This window comes from Tupaia chinensis, unplaced genomic scaffold (genome assembly GCF_000334495.1).
Source record: "Tupaia chinensis unplaced genomic scaffold, TupChi_1.0 Scaffold000095_1, whole genome shotgun sequence".
Lineage (NCBI taxonomy): Eukaryota > Metazoa > Chordata > Mammalia > Scandentia > Tupaiidae > Tupaia > Tupaia belangeri.
Genome location: NW_006159557.1, coordinates 1917117 through 1934614, shown reverse-complemented (window position 1 = coordinate 1934614; position 17498 = coordinate 1917117). Strand labels below are relative to the sequence as shown.

At 39.9% G+C, this 17498-nt stretch overlaps 1 protein-coding gene across 1 annotated transcript in view; it reads right to left on the bottom strand.

Moving 5' to 3' along the window:
- Window positions 1-17498, bottom strand: part of NYAP2 (neuronal tyrosine-phosphorylated phosphoinositide-3-kinase adaptor 2) — a 202544-nt gene that overhangs the window by 89341 nt on the left and 95705 nt on the right. The window contains exon 5 of the mRNA XM_027769884.1: window positions 403-612. Within this exon, the coding sequence (XP_027625685.1) occupies window positions 403-612 (210 nt within the window). The remainder of the gene's footprint in view (window positions 1-402; window positions 613-17498) is intronic.

Sequence of the window (17498 nt, the reverse complement as noted above, 5' to 3'; positions counted from 1 at the left end):
CCTTTTTCCCCAAAATTTTTTTTTTTTTTTTTTTTTTTTTTTTTTTTTTTGCAGTTGCTAAAATCTTTTTTAGGCAAGAGGCATAAACTAAACTTTCCCCAAACTTCATTAATTAAAATTTTAGATGATGTTTTTGAAAGTACTTAGTATAAAACTTTTGAATTGTCAGGGCTGCTTCATTGCACAGTTTCAAGAATCACCATTTTTTTTTGTCTCTGTGAATAGTTGTACCCTGGAGTGGCACCATAGATTAGTATATTCTGTTACATATCCTAGATGAAGGACTATATATGCTGTCTTTATAAGTGGCGACAGGCATATGTATGCTGACAATAATAACTGTATGAAATAGTTTCTGGAGACGGGAGGAATTACCAAGTAGAAGAGCACAATCCTTCTTACCTGAACTGTGGTTTCCTGCCAACAAAGTGGGGCTCACAGAGCATCTTCCCATTCTACTGGTGACCACAGGTGGACCCGGGGTTCCATCCCATTCCTGAGCTTTGACAGGCTCTCTGGAGGAAGATGCCCCATGGTGCCCTCTCTCCTTCATGTCCAACTTTGGTAATGGCTCCGTGCTGTGGCTTCGGACTTTCAGCTCCTCTGTTGATTCTGTGTATTAACCAGAGTTATATTCTGTTAGACAAAAGTAAATTCTTCTCAAATTCCTTTTAAAATAATAAGCAGTGGTTTTCTAAAATGCTTTCAATATGTTGGAAACTTAGACTATGTTGGAGACTATAACATTTACATACAGCGGACATAGATCCCACGCGGCATTTTTTCTTAAGTGTATAGGTTAATATGGCTGGCAAATAAAAGTTTTTCTGTTTGGAGAAAGAACACCTCAGTGAGTCTCCAGTCTTCTTTATTAACACTCCCTTGTACACATCTTCAAGGAAATTTCCTTGTACACATCTTCAAGGAAACTTCTTAAAGAGCTCATTACATTCACTCTCTGTACTTCCCATTTTCCATTCATTTTGCCACCCACTGTGACATGAGTTCAGTACACCCATTCTATTAAAACTGTTTTTGCTAAGATAATCTACTGCCTTTTAATGTTTTTCATTATTCATGATAGAGAGTGCATGTACCTGAAAGTGAGAGGAAAAAGAGAGGGTTCTGGTCACTCCACAATCCCCTTCCTCTAGTCCTGTAGCCAATGAGTCCTTAGGCATTCACAACATACCTGGCCCATTTCAGACTGGCCAGGCCAGGAATTCGAACCACAGTTGCCATGTGGAGCCCAGCTTCTCTTAAACAACACATTATCACTGAATCACAAGTCAGCCCCCTACTGCCTTTTTTAGGGGAGAAAGATTTTTGCTATAGGGTGTGTTCACTCACTGAAGAGACAGAGACAGAAAGTGAAAATTCACCGCTGAGGGGTGGGGGTGAGGGGGAAGAGATGGTCATGCTGCAATCTCTTCTCCCCCATTCTTCTTTTGGGATTTCGGACCTGCATGCACATGCTCCCAGCATGAGTTTTAAACTGCCTGGTCTGAGACTTGAACCAAGGTTTACTGTGTGGGAGTCCAGTGATGTAACCATCTTCTGGTCCCCCTACTGCCTTTTTTTTTGGAGAGGTTTTTGCTAGGGCGCATGCGCTCGCCAGACAGACAGAGAGAGACAGAGAGACAAAAAGTGAGAAATCACCCCCCAGAGGGGATGGTCATGCTGCAATCTCTTCTCCTCCATTCTCCTCTCGGGGTCTTGGGCACACATGCACACGCCCCCGGCATGAGTTTTAAGCCACTGGGTCCGGGACGCGAACTGCGGTCGACTACGTGGGAGTCCAGCGACATGGCCATTACGCTAACTGCTGGTTCCCTTCCTACTGCCTTTTAATTGACAAATTTATAAGATATTTTTCAGCCATTGACAACTCTTTCATTTTTCCTTATATATGTCTTCAATTCTCTTTGCTTCACTGATAGTTCATCTTCATGTGTTGTGTGCTGTTTCTAATAGCTTCTCTATGTCATTCATACCTTCTCTTCTTGCACACACCCCATACAAGCTGGTTGTCTCCAAGGCACTAGTTTAGCCACTGTCTTTTTCACTCTATGCATGCTCTTTCTGTGACTTTACTCTCCAAGGTCCAGCTAGCAATCATTTGACGGTTAGTGATTTCTAAATATTTTAATATCTGCCTTGTCTTTAGACTCATTTATCCAACTGCCTACCAAATGAGTCCACTTAGAAGACCTATGGATAACACAAATTTAACATTTAGATACTCAGGTAAGAACATATCATACTAACTTAATGCTTCCTCCTCTCAAGCCAACCAGTCAAGCTTGAAGTTTGTCTTTCCCTTTCTTTAACTGCTACTCCTCAAATCCATTAGTCAGAAGATTCTGCAGGTGTTTTTTTTTTTTTTTCTTAGTATCTTGCCCCCTATTCTCTTCTACTTTGTGTCAGGTCTACCTCGACTGCCTTAGTTCAAGCTTTAATTATTCCTTTGAATTATTTCAACTTGTCTCCTTGAGTCCATCTTTGACTCCCAGATATAAGCTCCTTATATTGCCAAAGGGATCTGTTTAAAATGCAAATCTGACTATAACATACCCCTGACTAAAATCCTTCCAGAAGTCTCCTGCTACCCACAAAATAATGTCTAATCCTCTTAATACGACCTTCTGAAATCACTACCATCTCGCTCTTCCCTTCCTCTCTAACTTTGTCACTCTCTGATGAATACTGTACCCAAGGAACACCACTAAATTGGTTTGTAATTCTTTTCTCTCCACTCTGTCCCAACAAAACATTGCCATTCTTTGCAGCTATGACTTCCTCTGTTTGAATACCTTTATATCTCATCTTTGCTCAACTCACTCCACTCAGCACTGGAGACTAAATTTAAGTTAACCCTGAAGCCTCTGCCACCCAGATCACCATCCTCTTAGCACTGAAATTGCCTAATAATATCTTTCTATGTATTTGTTCTCCCCGAAAGCCCCTGAGGTCTTTGGAAGTAGGTACTGAATTTATTTTGTTTCTGTTTTGTTTGTTTGTTGCATTTAAAATTTAGGGGCTGCCAATACCTAGTATATAGCTCAATAGCTGTTGGATTTAATTAACTGATTTATTTAGTAGATGTCTTAAATCCTTAGACAACCTTCTGGTATGTATAGGAAATACTCATTCCTAATAAAAAAAAAAAGAACCAGTGGCAATATATGTGTTAAGATAGCATGGAACTAATAGTATTTTCAAAGATATAATTATCTAATAATCACAAGTTGTAAAATATATCAGGTTAGGGCCAGACTATGGTTAGTAGTTAAGACAGCTGGATCTCATGTGACCAACCATGCAGTTCAAGTTCTGGACCTGGAAGCTTGAAAAGAACATCATATATGTGTACATTTGTGTGCAAACTCCCAAAAGAAGAAGTGGAGAAAGGATTGTGTGCCACCATTGCCCTTGTTGGGTGCATTCTCCTTTCCTCCCTTGCTTGCTCTCTCTCTACCTCTCTCTCTCTCTCTCTCTCTGTGTGTGTGTGTGTGTGTGTCTTTCTAGAGGGTGAGCACAAATCTTCCAGCAATTTTTTTAAAGCACCAGTTTAAAATTTTAATTCAAATAAGGGATTTTAGTGAAAAGAAAATCACAGAAATGATTTAAAGAACACATTTTGTACTCTTTCTATTTAGGTTAAAATGCTCATCAACTTTCAGCAGAGTGGAAATACAAATGGCACACTCAGGTTCCTCTTTATCTGACTCTCTGGACAGAGACAGAATAGGCGACACTGAACAGGCAGGGTCAGGAATCTGTGAGGCCCCAACTTTGCAGTCCCTACCTGGCGATCCATACGATAGAGCGTTTAGTTTCTCCTCTTGGAGTTTCATTTTTCTTTTTTTTTTTTTTTTGGAGAGATTTTCGCTATAGGACGCGTGCGCTCGCCAGACAAACAGAGAGAGACATAGAGACAGAAAGCGAGAAATCACCCCCCAGGGGGGATGGTCAGGCCGCAATCCCTTCTCCTCCATTCTCCTCTCGGGATCTTGGGCATGCACGCACACGTGCCTGGCGTGAGTTTTAAGCCACCAGGTCCGGGACGTGAACCGCGGTTGACTACGTGGGAGTCCAGCGACATAGCCATTACGCTAACTCCTGGTTCCCAAGAGTTTCATTTTTCTTAATTACAAAATAAATACCAGCGCTACATAAATTCCTGATTTCATCTGAAGAATCTAACAATATTCTACATTTTAAATGTAGAATTAAACACATCAAATGTTTTTATGCTTGAGAACCAGTGTCGTATGCTATAAAGATGTATAATGATTAAATGTAAATTTAAAAAATAATATTAAAGCACTGCATATGAAAAGTAGTATTCATTTAAATAAATTTTTAGCCATTTCTCCTTTATGAATTAATCTTCCTACACTCAGACTAGAAAACCAAATAGTCACTAAAAGATTGGATGACTAAATATACAAATGGGAAATTGCCAAAATACATATAAAAATAGCACTCTAATCCATTATCTACAGTAACCAGCCCAGGAAGCCAACCTTCTGTGTACAAATTAGACTTGCAGGAAGTCAGACCGCTGCCTCTAGCAACTGATCCAGAAAACCAAACAGCCCATGTAATTGTTGGCTCCAAAAGGTCTAGACTTGGTTAATAAATCCAATTTTTGACCCAGATTCCAACTGTATGGAGCACTGTGAACTCTGGTACCCTTGAGCTGTAAACAAAAGTGACATAGAATCTCAGTTCCCTCGTTTTGTTGCCAAAACAATGGGAATGCCCAAATTTAATAACTCCAGACACTGTTTTACCCCCCCCAAAAAAAAGATAGGCAGACTCCCATTTCCCTGTTTCAGTCGCGTGTCTCATCTAAGAGACTCCACTCACTCCCATACATTTCAAGAGGCCTCACCAGAGCCACTTCACCATTTGCTGCCAGTCACTCTCCAAGAGACCAGTGGACATGAGTACTTGGGACTCTGTCAGGACTTGCTGCCCTTATCCCACCCAGGCTCAGTACTTGTCTAACTCTACCAGATTTCCAGGAAGGATAAAAACAGGTGCCTCCCCCTCCAGGACAGTTGCTTGGGACTTCTGGGGATCTGTGGCTGGCTTTTTGCCATCAGAGATTCTAAGGTGACTTGATGGTATAAATTGTTCTCATCTTTTGATCTGACTTTTGCTATGCTAAACCTTCAAATATACAGGAAAGTTTAACAGTGTGGAAAGACACCAACGCTTGGCACACCAACTGGGAAACAAGTGGAGAAAGCAAATGTGCACTTTCTCCCAGTCTCCTAGGACGTCCCTCTTTAGTTAGCCCGTGGGCAAATTCTTCAGGCCAGCAGCCTCCATCATTTCATCTAATTTAGCAGAAACAATCTGAGCAAACACTTTATGAATATGGCAACATTCAGGGACAGAAACGGTTCAGAGAGCTTCACCCAGCGATGTGGCCCGCAGTATTCATAGACAGAAAAAAGGAAGGCATGAAGTATATAGGAGCCTGATTGGGTACAGTCCCTGTTTGCCTCACCTGGACAGTCTGGGCAGTTTACTGCCTGTGCTTGGCTGAAATATCTGCTCCTGTCATTGTTTGAGACATAGCTACTTCTTTCTTTCTTTATTGGAGAGGTTTCTGCTATAGGGCGCATGCGCTTGCCAGAAAGACAGAGAGAGACAGAGAGATAGAAAGAAAGAAATCACCTCCCCCCCGGGGGGGATGGCCACACCTCAATCCCTTCTCCTCCGTTCTCCTCTCAGAATCTTGGGCACGCACGCACACGTGCCCAGCATGAGTTTAAGCCACCAGGTCTGGGACTCAAACTGCGGTCGACTACATGGGAGTCCAGCGACATAGCCATACGCTAACTGCTGGTCCCATGAGACTTAGCTACTGCTTACAAACACATGTCTTTAAAGTAGGTGACCATTCACCTGGATACTAAGTTAGGTCTCCATTTGCTACCCTGGAGGGCAGCTTTAGGTCTAATTTAACTTAATACTTTTTTCTGTTATAAAACTTTTCCACTCCTCTGTCTGCCTGTGGGTTTCTGCCAAATGTGAGCTATGAACAAGCAGTCTTTGCCTGTTCTCATTTGTCTGGTCTTCATTTCTTTCTACATCACCGTAGTCCCTTTAGGCTTTAGGCTCTAAGATGCTATGCAATCATGCAAACGCATGTCATGAATAACACTCTATGAGAGGAACTTAAACCAGGAGGAAAGTTCCATAGCAATTTTAGACAGATTTCAGATCTTTAAATGAGCTTGAATATAAGCTTAATTTCCAGTTATCTTGAAATCTATTATAAGAAGTCAAAATATTTTAAAGGTAATTCATTCCAGGATAATAATTAGAGTAAGACAATTTAGCCAGCACTTGCTTTTTTAGTGCCCTGAGACAAATGGAATAAAACCAGTACTGGAAAAGACATCATCCACTACTCCCACGCTGTTTATTCACAGTTTCAAAGAAAATGTAATTCGGCTTCCAAATGTCACAGCCTCAAAGCCTAATGACCCATCTGTTTCACCCCGCCTTCTTTACAGAGTTTGAACAAACCCCTGGGGTGCTCGCTCTATTATCTACTTCTATCTTTCCTTCCATTGCCTCCATTGAGCAGTTTCCATTTTTTTCTCTTCTTTGTCATACACTCACACAAAATTCTCACCTGCTGGAATTGGAACCAACCAAGGAAAAAAAAAAAAGAAACCGTGCTCAAACGGATACTCAGGTCTAAATAGCTCCTGAATGTTTGGATAAGATTTTATTTTTAGGTTTTTGCCATAAGGAGTGTGGACCTGCGCTCTCCAGAGAAAGACAGAGAGGGAAAGTGAGAAATCACCCCCTTGTCCCCAGGGGGAATGGCCACACCACAATCCCTTATCCCCCATTCTTCTCTTCAGATTTTGGGCACTCACACATATGCACCCAGAGTGATTTTCAAGTGGCTGGGTGGAAAGCCATGATCTCTCCTGTGGGAATCCAGCCCTTAACTACCACACCACTTGCTAGCCCCCAGATAGCATTTTAAATATGAAAGGCTAAGGTGTATGTCCAGGAACCTCCACCAACATCTGTGTCATTGTTCTCTTTCAAATTACTCTGTGTACTACACAGCGGGGTGTCACCTAGGTCTCAAACCTCAACTAAATAAAAGCCCAATTAACTTCAAAAACAAAAAGGAACTTCTATTTTCTTTTCTTCTTTCATGTGTTCAAGTCTCAGAGGTTATACTTCAGTGAGTTTTGGCAGGTAAACAGAGAAATTTAAACAAAGGATTGAAGGAATTGTATTACTCAGACTTGTGCCTTGTAGCTTAATGTCTGCCAACTCACTAGAAAGCAAAAGTGAAAAATACGTAAGAATATCATAAGTGTATTATTAAGCATTTTATGTGGGAATAAGTCTACACACACACACACACACACACACACACACATTCTAAAACTGCTTCTTAATCCAATGCATTTTCGAACAAAAATAAATATGAAAATTATCAAAATAGCTGTTAAAAAATGGAAAGTGGCGAATGAGACTAACAAATGTGTAAACAACACATATGGGAAACTCAAAGTAATCTATTCAGAAAACTAAAAACATATTTTTCTATATCCACACATTTCAATTTTTTAATGCCTTTTGAAAATGAAACCAATTTTAAGTAACATAAACTTTCCAGAACAGGATCTTACATCCTATGGTGAAATTTTATGTGGAATGTAAGATTTTCAGTGTTTGCATTTTCAGGCCCAGCTCATAGTACACAGCACCTACTCAAGGGCTTTTATTTTATTTTATTTTTTAAACTCAAGTTTTTATTAACTTTAATTATTATTTTCAATATTTCCAGATACACACACGAACACAGAGAGAGAGAGAAAGGGAAAGCCAGAAGGAGACACAGAGGGAAAGTGAGAAAGTAAACCTCCAGGTCCGGGACTTGAACCATGGTTGGCCATGTGGGAGTCCAGCACCCTTAACCACCAAGGGCTTTTATACTCACATCTCTTCTATTAATATTGAATTTATTTTGGGGGGAAGTTTTTGCAATAGGGCACATGCACTCACCAAAAAGACAGAGAGAGACAGAGAGACAGGAAGCGAGAAATCATCCCCCCAGGGTGGATGGCCATGCCGCAATCCCTTCTCCTTCATTCTCCTCCTGGAGAGGCACACACATGTGCATGGTGTGATTTTCAAGCCACCATGTCCAGGACTCAAACTGCAGTTGGACATGTGAGTGTCCAACGACGTAACCATTACACCATCTGCTGGTCTCGATTTTTCCAGAACCTTTCACCTTCCTCATCTATCTTCACTCTGTCAGTGATGAAATGGTACTGAAGATTCTGATTAACCCCCCAACCTAAAGATCCCTCTCAAGTCCTAAAGAAAAAGAAAACAAATGGGAGGTCTTCAAAAAATTCATGGAAAATGTGTATTATGAAAAAAAAAAAGTATGAATTTAAGAATTTTTTGCACCAAAATAAACTTTTACCTAAATTTCATTTTCTGTAAACTTTTGGGAGTTCCCGCATAAAGTCCCAATGAGCCTTTATATTTAGCTGTTGGGATGGGAGCACAGGTTAAAACGGACTGCATTACCCTCTCTCCGAACTTGCTCTTCATCTAGCTAGAAATGTCATGATCTTCAGAGAGACAGACAAATGATTTTACATTTGACCCATTCTGTTTGTTACTTAACCTAGTCAGGGTTCATGAACCTCAATTTCCAAATCTGGAAATGAAGATAATAACCACTCTGTTTTTGTGTTCCTATGAAGATGAAATGAGATGATCCATATAACACTCCTTACAAGTATTGCTAATATGTTTTTTAAGTTTTCCCTTAGTATTCCTTTTAATGACTTAAATTACTCTTCTTACAAGTGCCCAAATCATCCTCAACTTGGGACCAGCAGTTGGCATGGATATGTCACTGGACTCCCGTGTAGTCGACCATGGTTCGAGGCCTGGAAGTGGTGGCTTAAATTCACTCTGGGCACGTGTGCTTGCATGCCCAAGATCCTGAGAGGAGAATGGAGGAGAAGGGATTGCAGTGTGGCCATCCCCCCTGGGGGGTGATTTTTCGCTTTCTGTTTCTCTGTTTCTCTCTGTCTTTCTGGCAAGCACACATGTCCTATAGCAAAAACCTCTGGGGTGGGGGCTCGGGAAGAAAGAAATCATCCTGAGCTATGAGATTCCCCCCTACAACTTAGACTTAGCTGTCTTCAGGACAGGACTCTTACTACTTCATTCATATTTTGAACTTTCTATTATTACAAAGCTCCTTACCTATACCTATCTTCTGCTATGGTCCCCTCCAACTCATTTTCAGTAAAATTATAATATTTCCATGGTCCTTGTGACATTTAGAGTCAAGGGTCAATGCTTTGGGATGGAGCACAGGCCTTTCATGACCTGATTTCTGATATTTCTTTCCCATTATATATCTACATAATATGTGTGTGTGTGTGTGTGTGTGTGTGTGTGTGTGTGTGTGTGTGTATGTGTGTGTGTATATATATATACACACACACACACATATATATATATACATAGAGAGAGAGGGGGGAGGGAGAGAGAGAGAGAGAGAGAGCAAGCATGTGCACTCACCAGAGAAACAGAGAGAGGGAATGTGAGAAAACAACCCCCAGAAGGGATGGCCACACGGCCACATGATAATCCCTGCTCCTCCTTCTCTTCTTGGCACATATGCACACTCACGCTGTGTGATTTTTAAGCCCTAAATCTGGGACTTGAACTGTAATCAGCAATGTGGAAATCCATGCCACTTGCTGTCCCCCCATCTCATATTTTAACTGTGACATTGCAGAGTAGTTTTATTTATGTTTGCTGTTTCTTCAGCCTGATACACCTCCACCAAAATACTGGGTCATCAGAAAAGTCATGAAGCATTTTTTAATAGAAAAACAGAAAAATATGTCCAAAAAATCTGTCATGACTATTCCAACAACCCAATAAAATAACTAGTTAATGAGCCACATCTCCTTGTTTGGTAACACTTTGTATAGATGTTATTGTAACCAGCTAGACCAGACTAAGTAAGAAAAATCTCATAGCAAATGTTGTTATGTGGGTTTGCTTATAGAATCCATGCACTCAGGAGGGCTAGGTCACCCAAAACTGACTCTGGTTGCACGGAAGGATGAAATGCTGTCAATTCCAGTACCATCAGAACTTCACAAATTTCAATAATTCATTTGCATTAGGAACTTAATTGATAACTTGAGTGGAAATTGTTCCTCAGTAAAAGACCCCTCTCACCTGATATTGGAGAGGTAAATCTGAGGTCTCCTCCTGTCTCTTCGCTGGCTGGCTAAGAGATGAAACTCCAGCTACAAGACCCAAGGGCAAAGTAATTGACTTTCCTGCTCGTGGGCAATGGGCCGCTCATTTAGAAATAATATCATCTCAAAAGTCTTCCCTTAGTGCCTTTCTCTAGTTTAAGGAGAGGGTTAATATCAAGCTTGGGCTGCTCTCTTGTTGCACAGAAAGTGACCTTGGAGGCTTTCTTATACTTCTTTCACCTTGGCAATTACAGTAAGACATATTGCATCTACCTATTAATGCTAAGCCAATGAACTATACCTGGACAGATGACCAGCTAGGTGGCATGAGAGATACAGGAGTTAGAACCTTAGGAAACAGGTCATCAGAATATAAGGCCTAAAGATGGAAGCACAAGAGCCAAGCTTGCGCTAAGAACTGCTTATTCACAAAAAGTGGCTTGCAGCAAATTCAATGATTAACCTAGGGCACATGACCTAAAGCAATTAGGGTTTTTTCCATGCCCCCACTACATTCCAGGAACCTAGATAATGTCTCTAAAATCTAAAGCTCTCATACAAAGATCTGACAGTCATTTACCACTAGTTTCCTGAGGGAAAAACTTACTAGCATGTAACCCATTAGGAAAACACATGTCTGAGTTTCTTTCAGCTAGTATAGAAACCCCTGACAAGAGCCCTAAATCTGCAGCACACTGTTCAGGACCCCTTCCTGCCTGGGAGCTTTCCTCTCTTACAATAGTTTCTGCTCTGCTATCCCCTTTTTTGGACTGCGTTCTAATTCTTTGTGAGTGTGAGACAAAGAACCGGTTTTGCTGCTGTTACTTCATTGAGTACTGGGCCTGATCACCCCAATATCCCACATCATAAGGACCTTTGGACAATGTGACTACAGTAATAGATGGTATTTCTGAGAAGGCACAGCTGTAGCTTCTTTGGGTAGAGTGATACTTGGGTACCTTGGTTATTATTCTAACAAGTACTCGTGGTGTAGCTGAAGCCGAGCAAGGACCCCCTAATATATTTTCTAAGGTTCTTGAAAGATAAGGTCCATTTACATTGTTATGACCCAGAATAAGAAGTAAGTCTTTAGACTTTTGGTTATAATAATGACCAACACAGACCATGAATGAGGGCCATTTGAACTTTGAAACTCTCACTTAAAGAGAAGGTTTTCATGTCAGTATGTAAGATGTTTTATAGGCTGTGAACTCTAAGACTCCAGGCTGGATGGCTCTAGACACCTAAAGAGAAATTTGATTATCTAAGGTCTCACCAATCAAGAATGACCACGAGATGATCACGTCCTCTTGAACCAATCACTGAACTTATGATGCACCTAGGACCTCTGCCCCTAATTTTGCCCTTAAAAATGCATGTGGGGAACATCTTGGGGAGACCGGGTCTTTTCAGCATGAACTGCCTGCTCTCCTTGCTTTGCACTTTGCAATAAAGCTGTACTTCATCACACCATGTGCTTATGGCTTGGTTTTATAGCACTTGGGTGAGCGAATCTGATTTGAGTTCGGTGATATAGCTATGCATATAGATAACTACTGGGTATACCTATGAAATATAGAGATTAGCTATATTTCTACTTGGTAAGTAAATGCAGTGTTACATCAAGACCTTGTCACAGATGGCCCACCCTATGCCTTGTATGATATAATACTGTGGAGTCAGGTCTATGCTTTTACCACATGCAATTGTTGATTTATATGTTTGATCTCCCCCATTGGACCATAAGCCTAAGATTAAAGATCACAGTTTTCATGTTGATACTCAATAGAACCCTCACTGAGAATCAAAGGATGAATGTGTGTATGCTTTTCAAAAGACAGTTAACATATTAGTTTTCACTTCTGGCTCTTAACTCCCTTTCTGGCTCACACCTACCTCTCCAATCTCTCCCAAAACATGGGGCATAACAAGCACAAACCAGAACCCTCAAACCCTGGTGAATATTAGTTTCCATACCCAAAATGATCTTTTTGTTAAACTGTAAGTGTTTCTAATCTACTTGCTAATGATTAACCAGAAAACAAACAATTTTCCTGGGAAAAAATGAATATTACTTGGAAATATGACCAATCCCACCATTTTCTTAGGGAATGTAAAATTGTCCTTTATTATTTGCAATATTTAAAGGAATGAATATGTCATTTCATTTAGTTGTCTGTGAACATGTAGAAGATCAGGTGACTTAGACAAGAGCCTTTTTATCTGGGTGGTTTCTGACTGCTGCTATTTTTGAATTTTAGACTCTCAGAAGCGATCCCGTGGTTACAAAATATGGACCCTACTGTGCCTGGCATTACAGAGATCAAAGCTCATGTTGATGATGAGCACTTGAGCTTCCTGGGGACAAAGAGCCTTCCAAATTGTCCCTTCCTTTTGGCAGAAGGAAAGTCACTCCATTCTATTCTAACTGCTGCACAATGGAAATAATGAAAAATGATTAAGGCAGATTAATTATGCAGAGGAGACAACACATTTGAAATGTTAAAGGAGGCCCTGAACTCAGTTGCATTATCAGATTGGTATTCCAGTCAGTCATCAAATTTTAAAACAGAGAGATCTTAGAAATCCACAATCACAGCAACTAACTCAAAGCAAGCAAGTAATTGCAGAGATAGTCTTCCTGCCTCTAGGGAGATGGCTCCAGGAAGAGTTCCCACCTCAGGGGAACCTTTGGCTCAATTGTGCATTTCTTTAATTGCTAGAAAGCTCTTATACAGAGCTAAGCTCAGCTTTTTATCCAAGTACCACCATTTAATGGTTTCTGGAGCAACACATAATCAGTCTATTTCTGTTCTTAAATAAATAACTTTGAGAATTCAGAGTGGCCAGTCTATCTCCCTTGGGTCAATCTTCAGAATGTAAATCTGGAACTCACAGTCCTGGTCACTCTGACCTGTACTCTCATTACATGTCATGGTGTTTTTTCAAGCTGTGGTGTCTGGAGCTGATCAGAGCCAGCCAGGTACAACAGCTAACCTACAAGTTCAGGCAAGCGCTGGGGTCTTCTCATGGCACTTCCATTATTCCATCTGCTCAGTCTCTAGGGAAAAGAGGGCAAAGGTTCTGGTGTCTTCACAATGAAAGGGCATCAAGGAGCAGGGGCAATTTTTTATTTTTTATTATCCCTTTTCTCTTGTGTGACCTCCATCATTTGGGGGTCAGGTATGTCAATTTCTACATCCAAAGGATGCCTTCTCTCCAAATATATATAGAGAAAGGATAATAGTGCAGGCACCTGGAGATTCTAGTTTTAAATAAAATCAGAGAGTCTAGGTTTGTGATAAGAAGGCACATAGATGAAAACCTTGGTTCACAAACAGATGAGGCACGCTGAAATGGAATGTACTCTGCAAGGAATGAATCATTTTACAAATGTGTGAAAACTGTTCAGAGCCTTTACACAATTTTCCTAAAGTCACACAAATGCCAATTAACAAGGACCTGATAAAGAAACATGTTTTGCGTCACCATCCAGAGTGTACATCCCTCCATAATGCATAGGAACTCACACACTGACTAGTACTCAACAGTTCTTTTGCATGGTTGCAAGTAATTACAATTTTTCACAGGGTGAAGTAATACATTTTTAAAAGACCATAGTTGTTCTTTAAAAGTTCCCAACTAAAAATGCAGATAATTCAGTCATTCACTTTTTAATAAGATGTGTGAGGATCGTAGAGTTACTGCAGTCAAATGATTTCTACCTAGACATCCTTGCTAAGAGAAGACTGTCTACATTTTTGAGTTCGTACTGCGAAAGTCAAGAGGATTTGTGGGTAGGGTAGAGACTAGACACAAGCTGGCCAAAACCTTTTGTCTTCCTTGAGCATCTGGTTTAACTTACTTCCAGCATTCCTTGAAGTGAGGGTAGCCCTTTCACTGAGGTCTTAACTAGCGTCCTGGGTAAGTCAAGTATGCACTTCTGGGTCTGGTCATCAAATTCTCACAAAACACTCATCCTCATGCTCTCTTCTCCTGCCAGACAGAATTTTTTGAGAGCTTAGGGCTAGTAGAGCTACCAGATAGAAATTCCTCAGTAATTGTGGAAGTACTATATATATACACATATATATATACATATATATACACACACACATGTATGTGTGTGTATATATGTGTGTGTGTATATATGTGTGTATATATATATATATATATAAATTTAGAGCTTTTTGCTATAGAGAGAGACAGGAAGTGAGAAATCCCCAGAATGATAGCCACAATCTTTTCTCCTCCATTTCCTCTTGGGATATTGGGCACACATACACACATGCCCAATATAAGTTTAAAGTCACAAGGTCTGGGACTTGAACCATAGTCAACTACGTGGGAGTCCAGTGACATAACCATTATGCCATTTGCTGGTCTCAAAGGACTCGTTTTTACTGAGCCCATAATTGATTGTCACTTTGCCTGTGACAAACATCTTGGCCTGTGAAATGACTCCAAAATAATTTTGCCACTTAAGTTTTGAAATTGTTTACAATAGCAGTTGGACTATATTAATACAGATTTTAATAAATATTACTTATGATTTTCCTTCCCATAATGAAACAGCACAAACATAAAATACTTGAGTTTTTAATGAGGACAATATATTTTTTGGCATACTGACAGAAAAATTGAGGGGCAAAGAAATTAGTTAGGTTGCCAAATACAGTTCAAAACTCCAATGCTTTTCTTTCAGTTGTAGTTATAATAAAAATAATTTACAAACTAATCATTTTTTATTTAGTATTCAATATCTTATCTTTAAATGCATAATATTTAAAATGTTATGACTTTAGTAAGTATATGCGAGGTATATAAGTAGATGAACCTCTAAAATGATAATTTCATCATTCAAATAACATGTTTTATTTATATTAATTTGAATGACTAAAGTGCCATCCAATATTTTTTCAGATAGCTTTAATCCAAAATGGTAGCAAAAGTTTTCTTCTTTATTTTTTTAAAGAATTAAATAATTTTATTCATTTTTGTTTTTTAATTTGACCAGAGAGAGAAAAAAAAAAGGAAAGTAGAAAAGCAAGCTGGCAGGTCAAGGACTAGAACAGTGGTCAACCATGTGGGTGAGTACAGCACCTTAACCACCATGCCTTCTGCCTGCACTGCAAAAAAAGTTTTCTCTCTTTCTTTCTTTTTTTTTTTTTTTGAGAAGTTTTTGCTACAGTGTGTATTCGCCAGAAAGACAAAGAAAGGCAGAGAGACAGAAAGCGAGAAATCACCCCCCATGGGGGACGGCCACACCACAATCACTTCTCCTCCATCCTCCTTTCAGGATGCTGGGCAGGCACGCACACACGCCTGGCATGAGTTTAAGCCACGAGGTCCAGAACTCGAACCGAGGTCGACTACATGGGAGTCCCGCGACATAGCCATTACTCCGACCAACTGCTAGTCCCAGTGTTTTTTTGTTTTGTTTTGTTTTGTTTTGTTTTTTTTAAATATAGGACTTAAAAGGCACTCTTTAAAAAAATGCCAGCCATTTTTTAAAATTTTGTTTTGTTTTTGCCATAGAGCGTATGTGCTCGAGGGAGAGAGACAGAGAGAAGGAAAATGAGGGTAGGGGATGGCCTTACCGCAGTTCCTGCTCTTCCATTCTTTTTTCTGGATTTTGGGCACACATGCACACGCAACTGGTGTGAATTTCAAGCTACCAGGTCTGGGACTCCAGTTGCAATCAGTCATGTGGGAATCCAGTGCCTTAACTACCATGGTACCTGCTGGTCCAATACTAACGTTTTTGACATTTAATCATTTAGATATAAATTAGATTTATTTAGAAGAATATTTTTAAATTAAAAAATTTTCCCCAAAATACAAAATCTGTAAAACATCTTGAATAGCATTGAGCTGCTCCACAGTCCATTATCAATTTATCAATAAAACCACTCAGGGTTTGCGGAAACATTCCTTACTAATCCTTTGTTTTCTCAGATGAAATTATAGATTTAAAACAAATTGTTGCTTAAAACATCCTCCCAAGTCTAAGATTTTATCCCTATGTGATACCACCATTCCTGGAAAATGCAAAGCAGTTTATGGGGCTTCATTAATAACATTAACTCTGACCTAAAATATATCTCCACTTTACATTTCAGAGTACTTTACATTCTTCAAGGTGTTTCATGTGTAAATATATATATATAGCTAAATTTTATTCCTATTCTTACTACCTTCCTCGCCCGATTAAATCACAGTGAACTATAAAACAAGTGAGGAAAGTGAGCTCTTAAAAAAATGTGAATGGTTTGTTAAGGATCGTTGGCAAATCCAGGATCCAACTTTTTTCCCTGGAATCTGATGAGTAGGTTTGGACTAAATGTGAGTCCTGGATTTAAAAATTACAGATAATACCCTCATTGTTTTTTTTCCCAGTCTTTCAAAAAGAGAATGTTTCCCAGCTATTGGGAAAAGAATCCCAGGATTCAACAACATCTTAGAACGGGGGTAGGGCATGGCTAGTAGAGTTGTGTGGAATGCTGCACTAGGCTCTCTACCAATGACACTTTGAACCCTTACACAGCCCTGACACAGGTACTGTGACCTTCCTTACTGTGAAGAACAACCAAGGGTCCTTTTGGTTCCTAAATTCAGCAAGGGAAATTCAGGATTCTGTTGGTTAAGAATGTTTACTGTTAGAAACCAAATATGAGTCCCCTCCAAACATGTAGTTGAACCCTTAAACCCCAATGTGATGGCATTACGTACACTGGGTACAATACTCAAAGGCAGAGCCTCTGCAGATAACGAGGCTTTGATGAGGTCATGGGGGTGCAGCCATACCAGATACCAGACTTCCTACCTCTGCTTTATTCGGATGCAGCAAGAAAGTGACTGTTTGCAGCCCAAGGAGAAAGCCCTTATTTCTCAGTACCATTTTGGACTACTTGGCCACCAGAACTGTGAGAAATGAATGTCTGCTTTTAAACTACCCAGTCAATCTGTTTTTAATATCCAGTCAATGGTATTTCGTTACAGTACCCCAAGATGACTAACACATTCATCAAGCAAAAGTAAGGATCTTACTGGTTTTGTAAGCTACTCAGGGGAGGTCAGAGGTGGGTAAATTGTATGAATCAGAATCTGAACTCATATTTCTCTGAACAACAGCCTTATCAAAGAGGATTTTGTTTTCTCTTGTTTGTATTCTCTCTCTCTCTTTTTTTTTTT